This window comes from Haliotis rufescens, unplaced genomic scaffold (genome assembly GCF_023055435.1).
Source record: "Haliotis rufescens isolate VD_foot unplaced genomic scaffold, xgHalRufe1.0.p SCAF_2, whole genome shotgun sequence".
NCBI lineage: Eukaryota > Metazoa > Mollusca > Gastropoda > Lepetellida > Haliotidae > Haliotis > Haliotis rufescens.
Genome location: NW_025963890.1, coordinates 50,041,262 through 50,062,865, shown reverse-complemented (window position 1 = coordinate 50,062,865; position 21,604 = coordinate 50,041,262). Strand labels below are relative to the sequence as shown.

Below are 21,604 nucleotides of genomic sequence, written 5' to 3'. Positions count from 1 at the left end.
TGGAACTAACGTAAAAAGGACGTCAACAGTTTGTGTACGGGCTTGACATTTACGCTAAAGGGAGACAATTTAAGGGGAGGTAACTCTTGTAAAACAATAGTTCCGTAAACGTGTCACTGCAGTGAAATATCAAGTGTTATGTTCACTGCAATGAAAATATCTTTTTTCTCAACTTCAGAAAAATCAGTCTTTCACACTGAAGTCTATAATACAACCATAGTCGTTAATGAAGCTAAGTAACTCGATCTATGTCACAAATAAATTATTAAAGACTGATAGCAAAAGTTTTAAAACTTTAAAATGTTATAGATTAAGTTACACAACATCAGTTTATTTTGTATTAAAAAAACCCAACTTTTTCTTATCATATTTCGTCTGCCCTCTCTCATGCTGGTTAAGGTTGTAGATGAGAAACACATACAAGATATGGATGACTTTAAACGAAATTTACCAATACGATGCACTACCCTACTTATCACTACACACGCACAGTATGAACAAAATATGTATTCAAGGAACTCTGGAATATGTGGCAGAACGAAACAGTGACTTGTCACTCGTAACCCGTCTCCTGTATCCTGTCACTTGTACCTAACAGAGGCGACACCCAACTCATCCTTCCTCCCTCGTCGTCCGTCTTCTCTTCCGGGCTCCTCTCCTCGCTTGAGGTGTTTGTTGCACTAGACAGCAAGGGCATTGTTTCACAGACCACGTCACAGACGTCGGGAAGAGAGGCCGCATCTCCACTTCTTTGTTGAAGCTGACGTGCCCAGTGATGGGGAACATTTTCATACAGAACATCTTCTTCATCACTGTCAATGGATGAAATGTCCATATTGACCCTAAAATCAAAATCAGATGTACAGTACAATATTTTGCATTTAATTCACTCACCCACTCTCACTCACTCACTCACCCACCCACCCACCAACCCACCCACTCACTCACTCACTCACTCACTCACTCACTCACTCACACACTCACTCACTCACTCACTCACTCACTCACTCACTCACTCACTCACCCACCCACCCACCCACTCACTCACACACTCACTCACTCACTCACTCACTCACTCACTCACTCACTCACTCACTCACTCACCTGTGCTTATTATTAATCTGGTTCCAGCATGTCTCACACTGGATGTGTACTGGCTCGATGGGGCGAGTCAAGGTCTGTTCACATTGCAAGGCATCCAGGAGAATGCTGTGTATGAATATATACTGCTCCTGAAAATACATCACACAAACTCAAACTTTCGAAATTTAAACGTGTCTCTTGAATAAACATACAAAATGGAAGTTTTTGTACTTCAGGAATACAACATGCATATTGATCCTGAACTGATATTAATAGTGTCAGGACAACGTAAAACACATGGTCAACATTTGATAATGTCGTCAATGACAGCAATTTAACCAAAGTCCTTGTCAGCATTAACATTGGAACATTTTTATCCCGTTTGTTTTCTTTTAGAAGTAACGTAATAATATTATTCACTTATAACGATTGTGGAGACTAAACAGTTATGCTGAATTTCTGCACACTTGGGTCAACATATTTTGAGGAGGAAAAATAGGAAGAAAGACACCGTCTACCGTTGACCTGACCCTGTAGAGGGGCGTCACAGCAATGTTTGCTGCATGCATAACCATTGGTCACCTTCTACCTCTGGTTGTACCAACAGTGTCACAGACGAGAAATCTTGTGTAACGTATGTGGTCAAAGGATTCCCGTGATATTATTCTTAAGGTGTGATGTGGTTTTAAACGTGAACAAAAACGTGAAACACTCTTGATATCTCTTCCTTGTTTCACAAAACATTGCATGCAACTAACATGTCTCGAAGGATTTTTATTCCGAATTACCTTCTCTGATAAGGGATTAACACCTGCATATGCTGTTTGTTTGTTTATTTGTTGTTTAAGCCATGTGACGGCGGATCTGCAGATGCAACGCCAGATCGGCAGACTATTTCATAAGTTCGCAGAACTTTCAGTCAGACATTTGAGTAATCTTTTAGTAATAAACTAACTTTTGTTTGAACCATTTTCATCCTCTCCCTACGGAAGTGTTGCACACAGTTGTAGACACAGACTCGGCCCTCGCTCCTTGCCTGGTCCAGTAAGTAGTCCAACGCTAAGAAAGTGCCAGTCCGTCCAACACCTGCACTGTATAGGCCAAGAAACACAATGAATACTTTGATAGGCATTTAGAAGTCGGACAAGCAACACAATGAATTCTTTGATAGGCATTTAGAAGTCGGACAAGCAACACAATGAATTCTTTGATAGGCATTCAGAAGTTGGACAAGCAACACAATGAATTCTTTGATAGGCATTTAGAAGTTGGACAAGCAACACAATGAATTCTTTGATAGGCATTTAGAAGTTGGACAAGCAACACAATGAATTCTTTGATAGGCATTTAGAAGTTGGACAAGCAACACAATGAATTCTTTGATAGGCATTTAGAAGTTGGGAGAGCATGAATATATGACACTTTTTAATGGAAAGCAACTTATTTTATTCTTTGATCGACATTTCAGAGCTCATTCTTGCTTCACCATTTACCTGATGAAGGAACAAGATGTAGCTCTGAGACGTCTTACAAAGAATAAAATAAGTTGCTTTCAATTAAAACGTGTCATATATTCAACACAATCAATTGCTTCAGCAAAAACGAACCTGCATATTCGTCAAATCCATTACTGTGTGAAAAGTGTGGATCGTACATATTGATAACAAACGTCAATGCCATATTTCATTTGACCGAAGAACTATTCCAAATATATTAATTCAAGAACCTTGAATCATTGCAAGTTACCAATTCTGACGACAGGTGTGAGCATGTGCTGCCGCTACACAAGTTACGGGCAATGCCTTCGTTAACGATTAAGTTGTGTTTGTCTACTAATAAGATACATACGTTTTTCTTATTGTACGTGAAACAGATATTTGGAATAAATATCTGTTACCTGCAGTGAACCACTAATGGCCCTGACAGTGGTAGTGCCGTGTCCTTCACTACTTTGTTGAAGTGTAATAGTGCTGTAGTGTCACTGGGAACCCCGTGGTCGGGCCACTGTGTGAAGTGGAACTGCTTGATCATTCTTGTCTCTGTAGCTTCCTGTAATGACATAAAACAGCAACGTTTCAACCGGTGCGGAGAGCTCACTTGCATTACATTGCTAGGGGCGGGTCCATGGGTTGTAGGTATAATTTGTTCTATATGGCTAGTGAGTGGAGGGTGTAGCTATCCCGCCTACTATAGGACCAGGGTGTGGAGGGTGTAGCTATCCCGCCTACTATAGGACCACGGGGTGGAGGGTGTAGCGATCCCGCCTTCTATAGGGCCTGGGTGTGGAGGGTGTAGCTATCCCGCCTACTATAGGACCACGGGGTGGAGGGTGTAGCTATCCCACCTACTATAGGACCAGGGGGTTGAGGGTGTTGCTATCCCGCCTACTATAGGACCAGGGGGTGGAGGGTGTAGCTACCCCGCCTAATATAGGACCAGGGGGTGGAGGGTGTAGCTATCCCGCCTACTATAGGACCTGGGGATGGAGGGTGTTGCTATCCCGCCTAATATAGGACCAGGGGGTGGAGGGTGTAGCTATCCCGCCTACTATAGGACCAGGGGGTGGAGGGTGTAGCTATCCCGCCTACTATAGGACCAGGGGGTGGAGGGTGTAGTTATCCCGCCTACTATAGGACCAGGGGGTGGAGGGTGTAGCTATCCCGCCTACTATAGGACCAGGGGGTGGAGGGTCTAGGTAACCTAACCACTATGTGGCCAGGGGGTGGAGGGTCTAGGTAACCTAACCACTATGTGGCCAGGGGATGGAGGGTCTAGGTAACCTAACCACTATGTGGCCAGGGGGTGGAGGGTCTAGGTAACCTAACCACTAGGTCACCTACCCTCCATATGGCCAGGAAACTTCCAAAAGGTCACCTACGTTCACAAAGACCACGGGGCGGAGGGTGTAGGACACCTAACTTACAGATCGCCATTGAGCGGAGGGTGTAGGTCACCTACCTTCTAGGTGTTCAGGGAGCGGAGGGTGTAGGTCAGCTAACTTCTAGCTGTTCAGGGAGCGGAGGGTGTAGGTCACCTACATTGTCCTTCTAGGTGTTCAGGGAGCGGAAGGTGTAGGTCACCTACCTTCTAGGTGTTCAGGGAGCGGAGGGTGTAGGTCGCCTACCTTCTAGGTGTTCAGGGAGCGGATGGTGTAGGTCGCCTACCTTCTAGGTGTTCAGGGAGCGGAGGGTGTAGGTCACCTACCTTCTAGGTGTTCAGGGAGCGGAGGGTGTAGGTCAGCTAACTTCTAGCTGTTCAGGGAGCGGAGGGTGTAGGTCACCTACCTTCCAGATCGCCATTGAGCGGAGGGTGTAGGTCAGCTAACTTCTAGGTGTTCAGGGAGCGGAGGGTGTAGGTCACCTACCTTCTAGGTGTTCAGGGAGCGGAGGGTGTAGGTCAGCTAACTTCTAGCTGTTCAGGGAGCGGAGGGTGTAGGTCACCTACCTTCCAGATCGCCATTGAGCGGAGGGTGTAGGTCACCTAACTTCTAGGTGTTCAGGGAGCGGAGGGTGTAGGTCACCTAACTTCTAGGTGTTCAGGGAGCGGAGAGTGTAGGTCACCTAACTTCTAGGTGTTCAGGGAGCGGAGGGTGTAGGTCAGCTAACTTCTAGGTGTTCAGGGAGCGGAGGGTGTAGGTCACCTAACTTCCAGATGGCCAGGAGGCGGACGGGTGTTTAAGGTCACCTACCTTCCATATGAACAGGAAGCGCTGGGTGAAGGTCACCTACCTTCCAGATCGCCATTGAGCGGAGGGTGTAGGTCTCGTAGACCTCCTCTTTCGCGCACTGAACACTTATACTGCCGTACATCGTGGACTCAGAGCTGCAGAATGGCCAGTACATGTAGCACTTCAACTGAGAGAATGCATGATATATATATACATAGGGTTATGAATGTAGTAGTAATATTATTTGCTCATAATACTTAATGTGATGATATCATGGTGAGTAAAGATGTTTGTATCGGCAGTCCAAAATATATTTGTACATGAACGTCGTCGATATCATCACTTCATGGTTGGAGACGTCTTGATTATTATTTTTTTGCCAGAAGCTGACATAATGTATTCTTACCTTCCCCGACTCCATGAGGTTAGTAACCATGACAATCTTGGCGGTGTTCAGTTGCCATATCATCCTCCAGAAGTCGTTCTTTGTGTGTTCCAAGGGCCCTGTAGAAAGGTTTTCAAGGCTATCTATAGCAAATACGTTGCATGCCATTCCATGGCATTTGATTGATTAACCAAGAGATCTGTCCTGGTTTTTGTGTTAATGATGAAATAAGCAGTCTGTCAAGTTATTATTGTTGACGTATTTATTCATATGAATTGACTTTAATATGTTTTAGCGTTTAGAGTTTGGAGTTTAACACGTTTATACGAGGCCATAAACGCAAGAAATATTGAAATGAATTCGTAACTATATCCATATTAAAGCGAAAATAAAAATTCCCGTAATGATGAGTTCGTTGTTGTGTTCCGATTGACATGAGTATTGGCATAGTCATATTAAACTAAGAAGCAATTTGAATGTCGACATAGTAGGATAGACACGAGTATCTTTTGGTAGTATTATTTATTATATGCGTGGAGATGAGGAAGAAAGTAGTTTACCAAACCCATGAAAGTCTCCACGTACCTTGGGTTGCAACATAGCGGGTCTGGTCCATGTATCCCTGTGGGGGAGAGAGTCTCCATGAGTAACTGTGTAACTCCCAATACATTATTAAGCGACTTCGTTGAGCTGTGAGCATTATTCCAGAAATATCAGACCGCCTCCGTGGTCTAGTGGTAGAGCGTCCGCCCGGAGAGCGGAAGGTCCGGGGTTCGGTCCCCGACCGCGTCATACCAAAAGATGTTAAAAGATGGTACTTGTTGTTACCCTGTCTGGAGCTCGGCATTAAGGGGCTAAAACAAGGACTGGTCGGCTCGGACTCTTGTATTGAAAGTTAAAGATTTATAAAGTACAATGTGTCTGAGTGGGGTATTCATGTTAAAAATGATTTAATCCCTTAATGAGTTAAGGGTAACAACAAGTACCATCTTTTAACGTTTGTTTGGTATGACGAGTTCGGGGATCGAACCCCGTACCTTCCGCTCTCCGGTCGGACGCTCTACCACTAGACCACGGAGGCGGTCTCACCACTGTAACTGTGTAGTGTAGTGTAGTGATGCCGGTCACAGACGAGTACATCCTTGGAGAAACCCCCGAGCTCGCTGTGATGCTTCCCAACCAAGTAACATTATTAGGACGAGTCTGAGGTTCGAATCCAAATACTCAACTCCAAATACTAGAACTACACTAAATACGAGAACCACTGTGACACTTTATACAAGAAACGAGCTAAATACAAGAACCACAGTAAATACAAGAAACGTTCTAAATACAAGAACCACAGTAAAAAAAGAAGCATCACTAGAAATACAAGAACCACAGTAAATACAAGAACCAAACTAAATACGAGAACCACACTAAATACAAGACCACAGTAAATACAAGAAAGACACTAAATACGAGAACCACACTAAATACAAGAACCACAGTAAATACAAGAAACACTAAATACGAGAACCACACTAAATACAAGAACCGCACTAAATACGAGAACCACACTAAATACAAGAACCACAGTAAATACAAGAAAACCACTAAATACGAGAACAACACTAAATACAAGAACCACAGTAAATACTCGAAACATACTAAATACTAGAACCACAGGATACAAGAACCCATGTAAATACAAGAACCACACTAAATACAAGAACCACAGTAAATACAAGAAACACTCTAAACACAAGAACCACAGTAAAAAAAGAAGCATCAATAGAAATACAAGAACCACAGTAAATACAAGAAAGACACTAAATACGAGAACCACACTAAATACAAGAACCACAGTAAATACAAGAAACACTAAATACGAGAACCACAGTAAATACAAGAACCGCACTAAATACGAGAACCACACTAAATAAAAGAACCAAAGTAAATACAAGAAAACCACTAAATACGAGAACAACACTAAATAAAAGAACCACAGTAAATACAAGAAACACACTAAAAACGAGAACCACTCTAAATACAAGAACCACAGTAAATACAAGAAACACTCAATACGAGAACCACACTAAATACAAGGACCGCACTAAATACGAGAACCACACTAAATACAAGAACCACAGTAAATACAAGAAACACACTAAATACGAGAACAACACTAAATACAAGAACCACAGTAAATACTAGAAACACACTAAATCCGAGAACCACAGGATACAAGAACCCCAGTAAATACGAGAAACACACTAAATACAAGAAACACACTAAATACGAGAACTACACTAAATACTAGAACAACAGTAAATACAAGAACCACACTAAATACAAGAACCACACTTAATACAAGAACCACAGTAAATACAAGAACCACAGTAAATACAAGAACCACGGTAAATACAAGAACCACACCAAATACGAGAACCACACTAAATACGAGAACCACACTAAATACGAGAACCACAGTAAATACAAGAACCACACTAAATACAAGAACCACACTAAATACAAGAACCACGGTAATACAAGAACCACACTAAATACGAGAACCACACTAAATACAAGAACCACAGTAAATACAAGAAACACATTAAATACGAGAACAACACTAAATACAAGAACCACAGTAAATACTAGAAACATACTAAATACAGGAACCACAGGATACAAAACCCCAGTAAATACAAGAACCACACTAAATACAAGAAACACACTAAATACGAGAACCACACTAAATATGAGAACCACAGTAAATACGAGAACCACACTAAATACGAGAACCACACTAAATACAAGAACCATAGTAAATACAAGAACCTCACTAAATACAAGAACCACAGTAAATACAAGAACCACAGTAAATACAAGAACCACACTAAATACGAGAACCAAAGTAAATACGAGAACCACACTAAATACGAGAACCACACTAAATACGAGAACCACAATAAATACGAGAACCACAGTAAATACAAGAACCACACTAAATACAAGAACCACAGTAAATACAAGAACCACACTAAATACGAGAACCAAAGTAAATACGAGAACCACACTAAATACAAGAACCACAGTAAATACAAGAAACACCGTATATACGAGAACCACACTAAATACAAGAACCACACTAAATACAAGAACCACAGTAAATACAAGAACCACGGTAAATACAAGAACCACAGTAAATACAAGAACCACACTAAACACGAGAACCACACTTAATACAAGAATCACAGTAAATACGAGAACCACACTAAATATGAGAACCACAGTAAATACAAGAACCACACTCAATACGAGAACCACGATAAATACAAGAAACACAGTAAATACAAGAACCACAGTAAATACAAGAACCACGGTAAATACAAGAACCACGGTAAATACGAGAACCACAGTAAATACAAGAACCACACTAAATACGAGAACCACACTAAATACAAGAACCACGGTAAACACAAGAACCACAGTAAATACAAGAAACACACTAAATACAAGAACCACACTAAATTCAAGAACCACTGTGACACTAAATACGAGATCCACACTAAATACAAGAACCACAGAAAAAAAAGAAGCATCGCACGAAATACGAGAACCACATTAAATACAAGAACCATAATAAATACGAGAACCACACTTAATACAAGAACCACACAAAATCTAATAAGAACCAACCTAAATTGTTCATAACTTACATCTATGTAAGAGGCGTTGATGTAGTCGCTGTCATCTTCATTTTCAATCTCAAGGGGCACTCGTGTAGCATCAACTGTAAATACCAAAAATCACATCTTATGCTGTTTTTGTGGCAGGATTGAACTGTTTCTCTGCAATAACGGCGATAACAGTAGCAGTTGGTCGGACACGCGTGTGTTACAAGCAAATGGGACATGCATTTTATCAGATATCTATCCGCCATGTCTGTTTGATGCTACTGTTAAGGAGCACGTGACATGGAGAATATTTCGAAAATAGGGTGATAAGGCTGACCAACATCAGAGAAATGTCCTCCGTGTGAATCTGTATGTTTTAGATATGATTAAACCTCGAAATTGAATGTGAAATTGAAAACGTCAACGCAAGAGACAACCAGTCTCGATTATCCACCAAAACAGACTCAATTTGGCGCAGAGGTGAGGTGAGGTGAAATTGGGTTTAACGTCGCGTCCAAGATTATTGCACTTATATAGTGACGTGCATGTACGTGTGTGTGTTTGTGTGGCTGCTTGTACTAGTCCGGACTGATGCCGATTTATAGTGCTAGCACACTGAGATACCATGCCGCAGTTTAACATGAATACCCCACTCAGACACAGTATACTGACTCCGAGCCGACCAGTCCTTGCTTTAGCCCCTTAATGACGAGCGCCAGACAGGGTAACAACAAGTACCATCTTTTAACGTCTTTTGGTATGACGCGGCCGGGGATCGAACCCCTGGCCTTCCGCTCTCCGGGCGGACGCTCTACCACTAGACCACGGAGGCGGTCTGATTTGGCGCAGAAGCCCAAACAGTGAACATTATAATTATGGATCGCTGAAAAAATGGTGATGACACCTTGGCCCACTTGCACAAAGCGATCTTAGCGCTAAGATGATTGTAACTCCCAAATTTAACATAGTCTTAAGATAGTCTTAGCGCTAAGATGGCTTTGTGCAAGTGGCCCCTGGTGTTCGCGAAAAGGATCAGCAATTCATAGATATCCATAAACTCCAATTTCGAACATTTACTCAAAGTAGAAGTTCCATAACGAACCGCAAAATTCTACCTATCTAAGATTAATTAAAGTAAGTATAAAGTTGTTTTTTTTAAAATGACTCCAAATAAAGAGTACAGCAGGATATATAATTACATACATGGCAGGATATCTTTGTATCTGTTCTTCCCTTCGTTTTCGTCCAAAGTGGCACAATTTACTGGTTTTATATAAGAAGGCAGTTTCTAAAACAGAAACATAATAGCTTGTATGCGAGTGGTGTTTAAAGCCGCAGAGAGTGATATGTCAGGGAGTAACTACTTGGATATTGACTAGGCAAATATGGTCGGGGTTTGAGACACAGAATCTGCCAAGTCACACAACACTCCCCTATCTATATATCAGGGAGTCTATGTGCAGGGATGTACCTTAAGGTCCTGGGTGCCGTTGTACAAACCAACCTTAACGCTACGACTGTCGTAAGTCTATGTTATGGTATGGAAGTTACGATCACCCTAGCGCTAAGATCGCTTCGCACAACGGCAACCCGGGTGTGTGGTTCGAATCTCACATCCATCCTATGTTAAGATCCCTCGCCGATAAACATCATATTTGCATCAAGGACGTAAGCCTCCAAATTTTAGCAGCGTTAACCACAGACCACCCACTCGCCATATAGCATCACATTATTTTTTATCGTACGGTTGAGTGAGTGTGTGAGTTGGATTTAACGCCGCTTTTAACAATATTCCAGTTATATCACGGCGTGTCAGCTTAATGTGTGTGTGTGTGTGGGGGGGGGGGGGGGTGGGGGGGGGGAACCCGAAGTGATGCAAATCTCAGACGTTTACCACTTCGGTGAAACCCACGAGCTGGTATGGTGCTGACAAACCTAGAAACATAATCAGGGCGAACCGGGATTCGAACCAACAATAATAGGTTTCTGGCGTGCCCAAGGGATGAAATCTGCGGCAATTAGACGACTGGGCCACCCGTGCCCCCCCTACGGTTGATGATGTATTCAGAACCTTGAAGTATACCTACTTTAAACTCCCCCTCCATGACCTCCTTCGACGTGTCCCCGCTCAGCTCATCACACATGTCCCCGCCTAGTGTATAGACTGGAAGATGGACATATGATTAATATGTACGGAATGCACACTTAGGTTGCATGTATACATTCGTTTGCAGAATTTTCGTCTTATCCTAATGTTAAGTCTCGTTATGTGTCTTACATTTTCCGGTCACGAAGACACGCAGATTAACATGTATGTAACTTCGAAAACAGTAAAATCCCATAACATGCAGTAAAATCCCAGTAACATGACACCTGTCATCTCCCCGGGGCAAGGGCGTTAACTGTCTATTAAAGTACAGTTTCTAACCTTGCCGAACTAGGCTGGAATTCAGGAGTTACATTTTGGCTGCATTAATGAGTCTATGCATGGTCAAATCAAAATCGCGTAACGAACTAGTCACATGTTTCGTAAACAACATAGATTTCAACATGCAGATTTCGGTCGACTGCAGGATTTGCAAAGCATGTGTACTGTCGACTGGGCGTTGACAGATATTTTGCAAACCTTTTCATGTTTTTAATCAAGGTGCTCGAGTGATCTTGATGCACTTCGCGAGGTAAGACCCGTTTTATTACAATATAGATATTGTTTATCGATCAGATCGTCTTAATTGGGCGCCGCCATTTTGTTTGAGGCCAATGCAAGTGATATGAGAGGGGAATCTGATTGGTCAAAAGGAGGGACGTAGAAGGGACATAACTCGTAATAGCCACTAGTGGCGCTACGGTCGAGCCTGGAAATTCCAGCCTCGTTCGGCAAGGGTGGAAACTGGACTTGCCTCAGGAGGATGGACACATGTAACACTGTCCTGCCCAGATATGAAGCCAAGGAAGTCGATGTAAGTAGTATTCCATGATGAAACTTCACATGAAATAGGCATAGTTCTGAATTACCTTCCACGTGCACATAAAGGAAACTACGTTTATAACGAACACGCTTATAACGAACTGACGGATATAACGAACTTACCTTTTGTCCCGACTTTTTGCTGTAGTTATGCTGTATATATGCTTGTGACGAACTACGGTTATTACGAACTAAAATTTGTGGTCCCTTTGAGTTCGTTATAACCTTAGTTTACTGTATTGTGTTCAATTGGACCTCGAACATGGTGGGAAATTAAATTTTGTACAAATAGCTTTATTAAATACATTTTATCCCTTTGTTGACAAGATCCTTGATTTGGTCAAAATAAGGTAAAGGAACTCTCAAAAGTCATACTAACACCACATCGATTAGTTTAGATCGATTTTCTATTGGCTATATTCTTACCCGAACACGATGTGTATGTTGGATTAGGAGTTCCTTTTTGGTTCTGCTGTCTTCCTTTGCGTCGCCTTTGTTTGAAAATAAAAGGCACATGGTATTCTTATGCATGTCGTGAAATCCGCAAGATGGGCGTGGATGATAAATAAACAAGACAACGTAAGGCTCGATCCCTTCTTCGTTGCGGGGTGGGTACTGTTGAGCGTGACACGCATCGGGCTGACGATAAAAGTTCCATAAATGGTTTCAGGGACCAACATGGAAAGACATACCCTTAATAACATGTTCCCTACTTTACGGTGCCTTGATGGTAAACGGTCATTCGTCACCACTCGCCCCTTTCCGTAACCAGCAAGAAGACTCATCCCTCTATCGATGAATATAATGTGCGAAAATACGCCAAACCAATCAGAATCCGCGTATGATTTCAATTTCTTCGTCAAAGAATCCCTCAGAAATAATTTTTGATTTTACATATGTCTTGCATCTAAAAATATACCCATGACACAGTTAAATGTGTTCAATCATACTGTATAACTCCGCATGTCCAGATGTGCTTTAAATTGCATCTGAAATATATAAAATATATGGGGAAATATATGTGAACCAACGAATTGACAATTGTTTTAGGTATGCCCGTTTACGCTAAGACGGAACCCGGTCGCAAAAATGGCCATGAGAGGGAAACGAGTCGCTATTCGGCTTGTCCCGGAATAACACGAGTTGGTCACGAACGAGTAAACGGAAAAGCATGCAATGAGGCTTTTATTAATGTTATTCTGCTTATGGGCGTGGTATTCTCTAATTGGAGTATCGGTGTATACACGAATACAATGAACCGCGCACCTTCTGTACACGATGACAACGAGGATGAGGATGGGGATGGCGACAAGTACAACACACGCGGCTTCAGCGTTGGCTCTTGTTGCTGAAACAAACGTGTTCATTATATACCAGTTGAATGTCATGATCAAGTCACAGAATACATGCACATCCCGTATATATTGGCCTCTCGCTAACAGCTGTGGCTGTCTGCTGGTCATTTAAACAGTGATTCAGTATCTAAATATATTGACTCAAAAGCTCAGTATGTCTACCTGTGCATGTCTGCGTTTGTCTGTGTATGTGTGTATCTGAGCTTGTGTGTATGTGCGCGTATGTGTCTCTCTCTGTATGTGTGTCTGTGTCCGTGTGTATGTGTATGTCTGCGTGTGTATGTGTGTGTCTGCGTCTAATTGTATGTGTGAGTCTGTGTGTCTGCGTCTGTGTATGCATTTCTGTGTGCGTATCTGTGTGTGTGTCTGCGTCTAATTATATGTGTGAGTCTGCGTCTGTCTATGTATGTGTGTGTGTGTGTCTGCGTCTGTGTATATATGTATGTGTATGTCTTCATCTTTGTGTATGGATGCGTATTTGTGTGTGTGTGTGTGTGTGTGTGTGTGTGTGTGTGTGTGTGTGTGTGTGTGTGTGTGTGTGTGTGTGTGTGTGCCTGCGTCATGTGTATGGGTGTGTCTGCGTCTGTCTGTGTATGTGTATTTCTGCATCTGTGTGTTTGTGTGAATATTGGTGTATCTGCGTTTGTGTGTATGTGTCAGTATGTGTGTGTCTGCGTCTGTGTATGTGTGTACATGTGTCTGCGTCTGTGTATGTGTGTACATGTGTCTGTGTATGTGTGTTTGTTACATTGTATATGCAAGTAATGCTATTAAATGTAAATCGTTTGGGCAATCGCATTGAACATATTCCTTTGCACATTTTCCCGAGGCAAGTGAACTAACTGACTATAAAAGTCAAGTTCCTATCCTTGCCGAACTACGCTGGATTTTCGTGAACTTCGTGACTCGATCGGCTATTACGAGTTCTGTCCCTTCTATGTCCCTCCTATTGACCAATCAGATTCCACATCTCATATCACTTCAAACAAAATGGCGGCTCCCAGTCAAGACGCTCTAATCGATAGTCAAGTTTTATATTGTAACTAAACGAGTCCTACCTCGCAAAAAAGCGTCAAATTACTTGAGCACCTTGATTATAAACATGAAAAGATTTGGAAAATATCGATCGTAGCGTCACCAGTGGCTATTACGAGTTATGTCCATTCATATGTCCCTCCTAATGACAATCAAATTCCACCTCTCGTATCACTTGCATTTGCTTCAAACAAAATGGCGGCGCCAAGTCAAGGCGATCTGATCAAAACCAATATTGTGATCAAACGGGTTTTACTTCGCGAAGTACATCAAATCTCGTGAGCACCTTGATTAAAAACATGAAAATATGACGAGTTGGCGGTACACATGCTTTGACACGCGATTTAGACAGGACAATGCATAGACTCGTTAGTCTAGCCAAAAGATAACTCCGAAATTCTAGCCAGTTTCGGGTGGAAACTCGACTTTTATAATCAGTTAATTCCCTTGTCTCGGGAAGATTTCCTTTGCATCTATATAACAGCCTTAAATGCCGTCGACTTTACGGAGACAATCATTGAATTCGACTGTTGTGTATGTAGCGAATCCCGTGATGGGATTCGAACCAGGGACCTTCTGATCCGAGGTCGGACGCCTTGTCCACATGACCAAAGAGGTTAACCCTGTCAGCAAGCTGACAGTGTAAGGATGTCATCTGTGGGACGACTCCACGCCCTGCTACATGTACAACAATGTCGTATGAATTTAATTATAAATTTGGGACGCTGGCAGTCTTTCTAATCATCGAACTGCCAGTCAATGTCTTGATTCTGTTTCAGGCATACCAAAGACAGCATTACAGGTATGTCCACAAGAAGGACGAAGGCCAAATGAGACCCTCTAGACCCTCTAGACAGAGGAGTGTTTGCCCCTCCTTCAATAGCATTTGGAACTGTACAAAGTGCAAACTAGTTTACACTCTGTTCTGTTGAAAAAAGCAAATTATACATTTAGGGGAACATGAAATATAAATGTAAATACAAAGTATTAAAGAACAAAGATTACATCCTGTGACGGAACGTTTGTGTCTGAAACCACTACCTTCAGTTTACACGTGCCTCACACCGTAGCGCCAAACACATCTGTAGATGTCATTCCTGATTTTGACACTTTAAAGGAATGTCGATTAATCTCTGCGGACCATTATTTCTGTCAATTATTGATTAACTTTGCACTTCCCTGATAGGCGTGGTCGTGAACCTCAAGCCAATGTCAAGCTGAGATCTCTGACAGTTGACAGGTGTCACTAAGACCGACCGAACCCCACTCCATATTGTGCAAAGAAGGTACCATCTGTACCATCGGGTCAACATACTGACACCCTATGTTGTCCCCTTTGCGAGGCGTTTTCAGGACGAGATCGCCCTCGATCACCGTGCACTGATCGCAAATTCCCACCTCCAGCAGCACACTATCCATAGAATGCCTGGAACATTATAGGGAGACGTGTACGTCAACGTCATAGGCCGCCGACCACGATGGCTTACCTGGGCCAGGAGCTGCAAGAGGAGTGGGACAGGCTCCCTCAAATCGCTATTGGGAGGCTCATAAGCAGTATGCTCGTCGAGTGAATGGATGTTAGACAAATCGTGGCGGTATTTCGCACTACTGATCCAGAAACGTCAACTTTGAAATTACCCAACTTCTCCCTATCGCGGGCGTTCATAACATCTACTGTCATACATCACTACAGGTTGTAATGTGTTCCCAATTTGTTCATTATTATCATGGAACTATTACTAAGAAACCAATATATGGTACGTTTTGGAAATTCTAAGTTATTTCTGAGTATTCCCTACCCTTTTGAAGAGTATATTCAAAGAATGTGTGCTAATGGATGGGTATACAAACAGTAAGATCACTACACCAAGCGATCCTCCATGTTTCGTCATAAACAGTACTTAGTAAAACGAATTTGAATTTTGTATGAAACGCGATCCAAACGTTTCTACCATAACTGTCATAATACGAACCCACCCATTTCTTTCAACGTGAACAACTGTATTCATAAGTACCTGCTATGCCACCAACAACTTTAATTATGGCTCAGTGTAACCCACCCATAATAGAATGATAAATCCCTGTAACCCGGCCATAAATGTCACAATACATCCCTGTAACCCGACCAAAATTGTCACAATACATCACTGTAACGCGACTAAAACTATCACAATATATCCCTGTAACCCGACTATAACTGTCACAATACATCCCTGTAACCCGACTAAAACTGTCAAAATACATCCCTGTAACGCGACCATAACTGTCACAATACATCCCTGTAGCCCGACCAAAACTGTCACAATACATCCCTGTAACCCGACCATAACTGGCACAATACATCCCTGTGAACCGACTATAACTGTCACAATACATCCCTGTAACCCGACCATAACTGTCACAATACATCCCTGTGAAACGACCATGACTGTCACAATACATCCTTGTAAACCGATCATAACTGTCACAATACATCCTCGTAAACCGATCATAACTGTTACAATACATCCCTGTGAAACGACCATAACTGTCACAATACATCCTCGTAAACCGATCTTAACTGTCACAATACATCCCTGTGAAACGACCATAACTATCACAATACATCCTAGTAAACCGATCATAACTGTCACAATACACCCCTGTAACCCGACCATAACTGTCACAACACACCCCTGTAACCCGACCACAACTGTCACAATACATCCCTGTAACCCGACCATAACTGTCACAATACATCCCTGTGAAACGACCATGACTGTCACAATACATCCTCGTAAACCGATCATAACTGTCACAATACATCCTCGTAAACCGATCATAACTGTCACAACACATCCCTGTGAAACGACCATAACTGTCACAATACATCCTCGTAAACCGATCATAACTGTAACAATACATCCTCGTAAACCGATCATAACTGTCACAATACATCCCTGTAATTATAACCCGTCCATAACTGTCACAATACATCCCTGTAACCCGATCATAACTGGCACAATACATCCCTGTGAACCGACTATAACTGTCACAATACATCCTCGTAAACCGATCATAACTGTCACAATACATCCCTGTAATTATAACCCGTCCATAACTGTCACAATACATCCCTGTAACCCGATCATAACTGGCACAATACATCCCTGTGAACCGTCCATAACTGTCACAATACATCCCTGTAACCCGACCGTAACTGTCACAATACATCCCTGTAACCCGACTATAACTGGCACAATACATCCCTGTGAACCGACTATAACTGTCACAATACATCCCTGTAACCGGCCATAACTGTCACAATACATCCCTGTAACCCGACCGTAACTGTCACAATACATCCCTGTGAACCGACTAAAACTCTCACAATACATCCCTGTAACCGGCCATAACTGTCACAATACATCCCTGTAACCCGACCGTAAATGTCACAATACATCCCTGTGAACCGACTAAAACTCTCACAATACATCCCTGTAACCGGCCATAACTGTCACAATACATCCCTGTTACCCGACCGTAACTGTCAAAATACATCCCTGTGAACCGACTAAAACTCTCACAATACATCCCTGTAACCGGCCATAACTGTCACAATACATCCCTGTAACCCGACCGTAAATGTCACAATACATCCCTGTGAACCGACTAAAACTCTCACAATACATCCCTGTAACCGGCCATAACTGTCACAATACATCCCTGTTACCCGACCGTAACTGTCAAAATACATCCCTGTGAACCGACTAAAACTCTCACAATACATCCCTGTAACCGGCCATAACTGTCACAATACATCCCTGTAACCCGACCGTAAATGTCACAATACATCCCTGTGAACCGACTAAAACTCTCACAATACATCCCTGTAACCGGCCATAACTGTCACAATACATCCCTGTTACCCGACCGTAACTGTCAAAATACATCCCTGTGAACCGACTAAAACTCTCACAATACATCCCTGTAACCGACCATTACTGTCACCCACCGACAGCCGTCACAATACGTCCCCGTAACGCCCTCCTCAACAACTCCTTGTAACTCGCCAGGTATTAGTCACAATAACACCCTGTACCCACCGACACCCGTCACAATACGTCCCCGTAACGCCCTCCTCAACAACTCCTTGTAACTCGCCAGGTATTAGTCACAATAACACCCTGTACCCACCGACACCCGTCACAATGCGCCCTAACCGCCAACCACCCTCGCCAGTAACCCCCGTGTGGACCGCCTGATGCCGTCAGACTTGTTGTGTATCTGTAGCTCATTCATCGTTATAGAAACAGCAGTAAGTATACGTATGATGCACAGAAGTGTACTACCAACCACAATAAGCTAAAACGGATTACAACTTACTACTTGGTGTGCAGTTCCCACAATCTTCATCTCTGCAGTTGAGTGGACAGGTAACGTTACACTTGTTCCCTGTGTAACCTGGCTCACAGCTGTCACAGTCCCCCGTGTCTTTATCACATCCACCTCTACAGTTGGGGGGACAGGTAACATCACACTTGTCCCCTGTGTAACCTGGCTCACAGCTGTCACACTCCCCCGTGTCTTTATCACATCCACCTCTACAGTTGGGGGGACAGGTAACATCACACTTGTCCCCTGTGTAACCTGTCACACAGCTGTAACACTCCTCCGTGTCTTTATCACATCCATCGCTACAGTTGGGGGGACAGGTAACATCACACTTGTCCCCTGTGTAACCTGGCTCACAGCTGCCACAGTACTTCCCTATATAACCTGGCTCACAGCTGTCACACTCCCCCGTGTCTTTGTCACATCCATCTCTACAGTTGGGGGGACAGGTAACATCACACTTGTCCCCCATGTAACCTGGCTCACAGCTGCCACATTCCCCCGTGATCCTATTACATCCATCTGTACAGCTGGAGGAACAAGGTGTTCTACAGTGTGGACCGTAATACTGGGGATTCTGACACGGTCCTGTACAACCATCACCATAACGTTCACACTGTGTACAGGCTGTAGGACAGTTCACGCCACAGTTATCTCCCTTCTTGCCGGCCACACATCCCTCTGTACACACAACACGGGTGTTGTCCATCTGACAGCGAGAGTTGAGACAGGTGTCTGGACAGTCATCTTCACACTGTTTACCATAGAACCTGGAGTCCCGACACTGGAGACACTCTCCAGATGACGTCACACTGACACAGCGTGGTGAGCACACACCGTCAACACAGGTCACGTTGTTACCGTCACAGTTGCTGCATGGTGTGCTTTCTGGGGATGCTGTGATATAAATTGGTAGAACAATCATAGAAACACACTTACATTGTTAAAAATGATATAACACATTTCTTAATACAACAAAATACATGCAAAGTAACTGTTATCGCCCTTTGGTCAATGCACACTTTCTACACTTATTAAATCTGTTGTTCCTGTTATCTTACTAAATGTTAAAGATAAACAGAGCGATTACTCTTGTCGAGATACACTGTCGGGGAAAAGAAAATATACACTTGAAAATTTGATTTAATCTAAAACTTACAAACGTTACTTGGCTAAACACAGCCACTTGCTGTGACATAATCTTTGATACGATGCAAGCAGTATGGCCTCTGATACCCGTATCAAAAACATCACCATCGAATAACCATTTCTTGTTTGTATAATTATTGTCACCCTAAAACCCACATTAGTGTACACTTGCTTTTGCTGGCCAGCTAATTTCAAGTACAGTTGGGGCGGTCGGGTAGCCTAGTGGTTAAAGCGTTCGCTCGTCACGCCGAAGACTCGGGTTCGATTCCCGACATGGATACAATGTGTGAAGCCCATTTCTGGTGTCCCCGCCGTGATATTGCTGGAATATTGCCAAAAGCGGCGTAAAACCATATTCACTCACTCACTCAAGCACAGTATATTACGTCATTAAATCTTACTGCATGGGATCCTTGGACCAATCAGGATGATTACAGCGGACAAGGTAGAGAACCACGTGACCTGCATTCTATCCCCATGGACACGGCGTTGACCTGGATGATAAACAATACGGGGATGTTCCATATGCAGCCTTGTCTCCACAGCAGCTCATACCGTGTATGCTGGAGAGGGGAGGGGTACAGGCGCCAGGTTACCTGCATCAGAGTCACATAGTCAAGTGTATCGGTGCATTCTTATGGGAAACCTAATACCGATTTGGGCGGTGTTTATAGATTGACGACTGGCCCATAACTAAGAAAACGTAGCATCGTGTCTGCTTGTGCCACGTCTGTAACGCAATAAATAGACAAGTAGTTCTCTCAAATCCGCTTAATGTGGGAGGAAAGCCCGAAGTGATGCAGATCTCAGACGTTTACCACTTCGGTGAAACCCACGAGCACGGGTGTGGTGCTGACGAACCTGGAAACATAATCGGGGAGAATCGTGATTCGAACCCACAATCATAGGTTTCTGGCGTGCCAAAGGGACGCAACTCTGCACAGCGACGACTGGGCCACCCGTGCCCCCGCTGTATGTATGTAGTGTCTTTGAAGGCTGGTCAAAAGTTCTAACAAAACCAACAATTGTGAATGTGTTTTCGAACCGACATTGTCGCACAGCAGCCTTTGCAAGTCGAGAGCTGTGAGAAGAACTCCAGCAGTCAGCATCTCTCGTAGGTTTTCTTTAATATAATGTCTCAGGCGATAGGCATATCAGCACAGTAGGCACCGGCAATCGTCTTTTGACTTTCTAAGTAATCAACAAGGATCACACCATTTGCATCCCAGAATACAGTGGCCATAACCTCCTTCACTGATCTTGAAGACTTTAGTTTCTTTGGTGCCGGAGAAGTAGGATGGTGCTCTTCCATAGATTGACGATTTGACTCGGGATCAAATTGGTAAACGAATGTTTCATCACCCGTTACTAATCTTTTTTTGAATTTGACAAAATCCTCCTCAATAAGCTCTAAATTGTCTCTCGTAATGTCATTTCTTTTTGCCTCAAGATCAGAATTTTGAAACTTTGTCACCCAACGAGTAGATATCTTATTCACATGTAAATGTTCATGAATATTAGTTTTCAGTGGATCCATGGTCTTCCTTAAGTTCAGCAATGGTAATACGCCTATCTGACAGCATATGTTTACTATCTCCTTGATTGAATCTTTATGGATGGAGTGAGTGAGTGAGTTGGGTTTAACGCCGCTTTTAACAGTATTCCAGTTATATCACGGCGTGTCAGCTTCATGTGGGAGGAAAGCCCGAAGTGATGCAGGTCTCAGACGTTTACCACTTCGGTGAAACCCACGAGCACGGGTCTTTATGGATGGAAGTTGAGGGACGTCCAGACCTGGGGTCATCATCAAGGCTTGTTCTCCCAGCCTTAAACATAACGTTCAACAGTTGGATAGCTAGGACACTTGTCCTCATACATTTGTGACATGCGGTCATGAATTTCTTAGGTAGTACTATTCTGTAAAGT

The 21,604-nt window shown here is 43.0% G+C and overlaps 1 protein-coding gene across 1 annotated transcript; it reads right to left on the bottom strand.

Moving 5' to 3' along the window:
* Positions 1 to 258: 258 nt before the first annotated feature.
* Positions 259 to 20,177, bottom strand: LOC124118397 (tyrosine-protein phosphatase 10D-like). Its single transcript, XM_048400095.1, has 15 exons — positions 20,080 to 20,177; positions 18,914 to 19,426; positions 18,521 to 18,877; positions 13,032 to 13,113; positions 12,192 to 12,256; positions 10,885 to 10,961; positions 10,001 to 10,085; positions 8,840 to 8,913; positions 5,721 to 5,757; positions 5,157 to 5,254; positions 4,812 to 4,937; positions 2,981 to 3,132; positions 2,039 to 2,174; positions 1,105 to 1,232; positions 259 to 842 (listed from the first exon to the last, which is right to left on the bottom strand). The coding sequence occupies exons 1-15, from the start codon at positions 20,144 to 20,146 to the stop codon at positions 554 to 556; spliced, it is 2,286 nt and encodes a 761-aa protein (XP_048256052.1). The 5' UTR covers positions 20,147 to 20,177; the 3' UTR covers positions 259 to 553.
* Between the last annotated feature and the right edge of the window lie 1,427 nt (positions 20,178 to 21,604).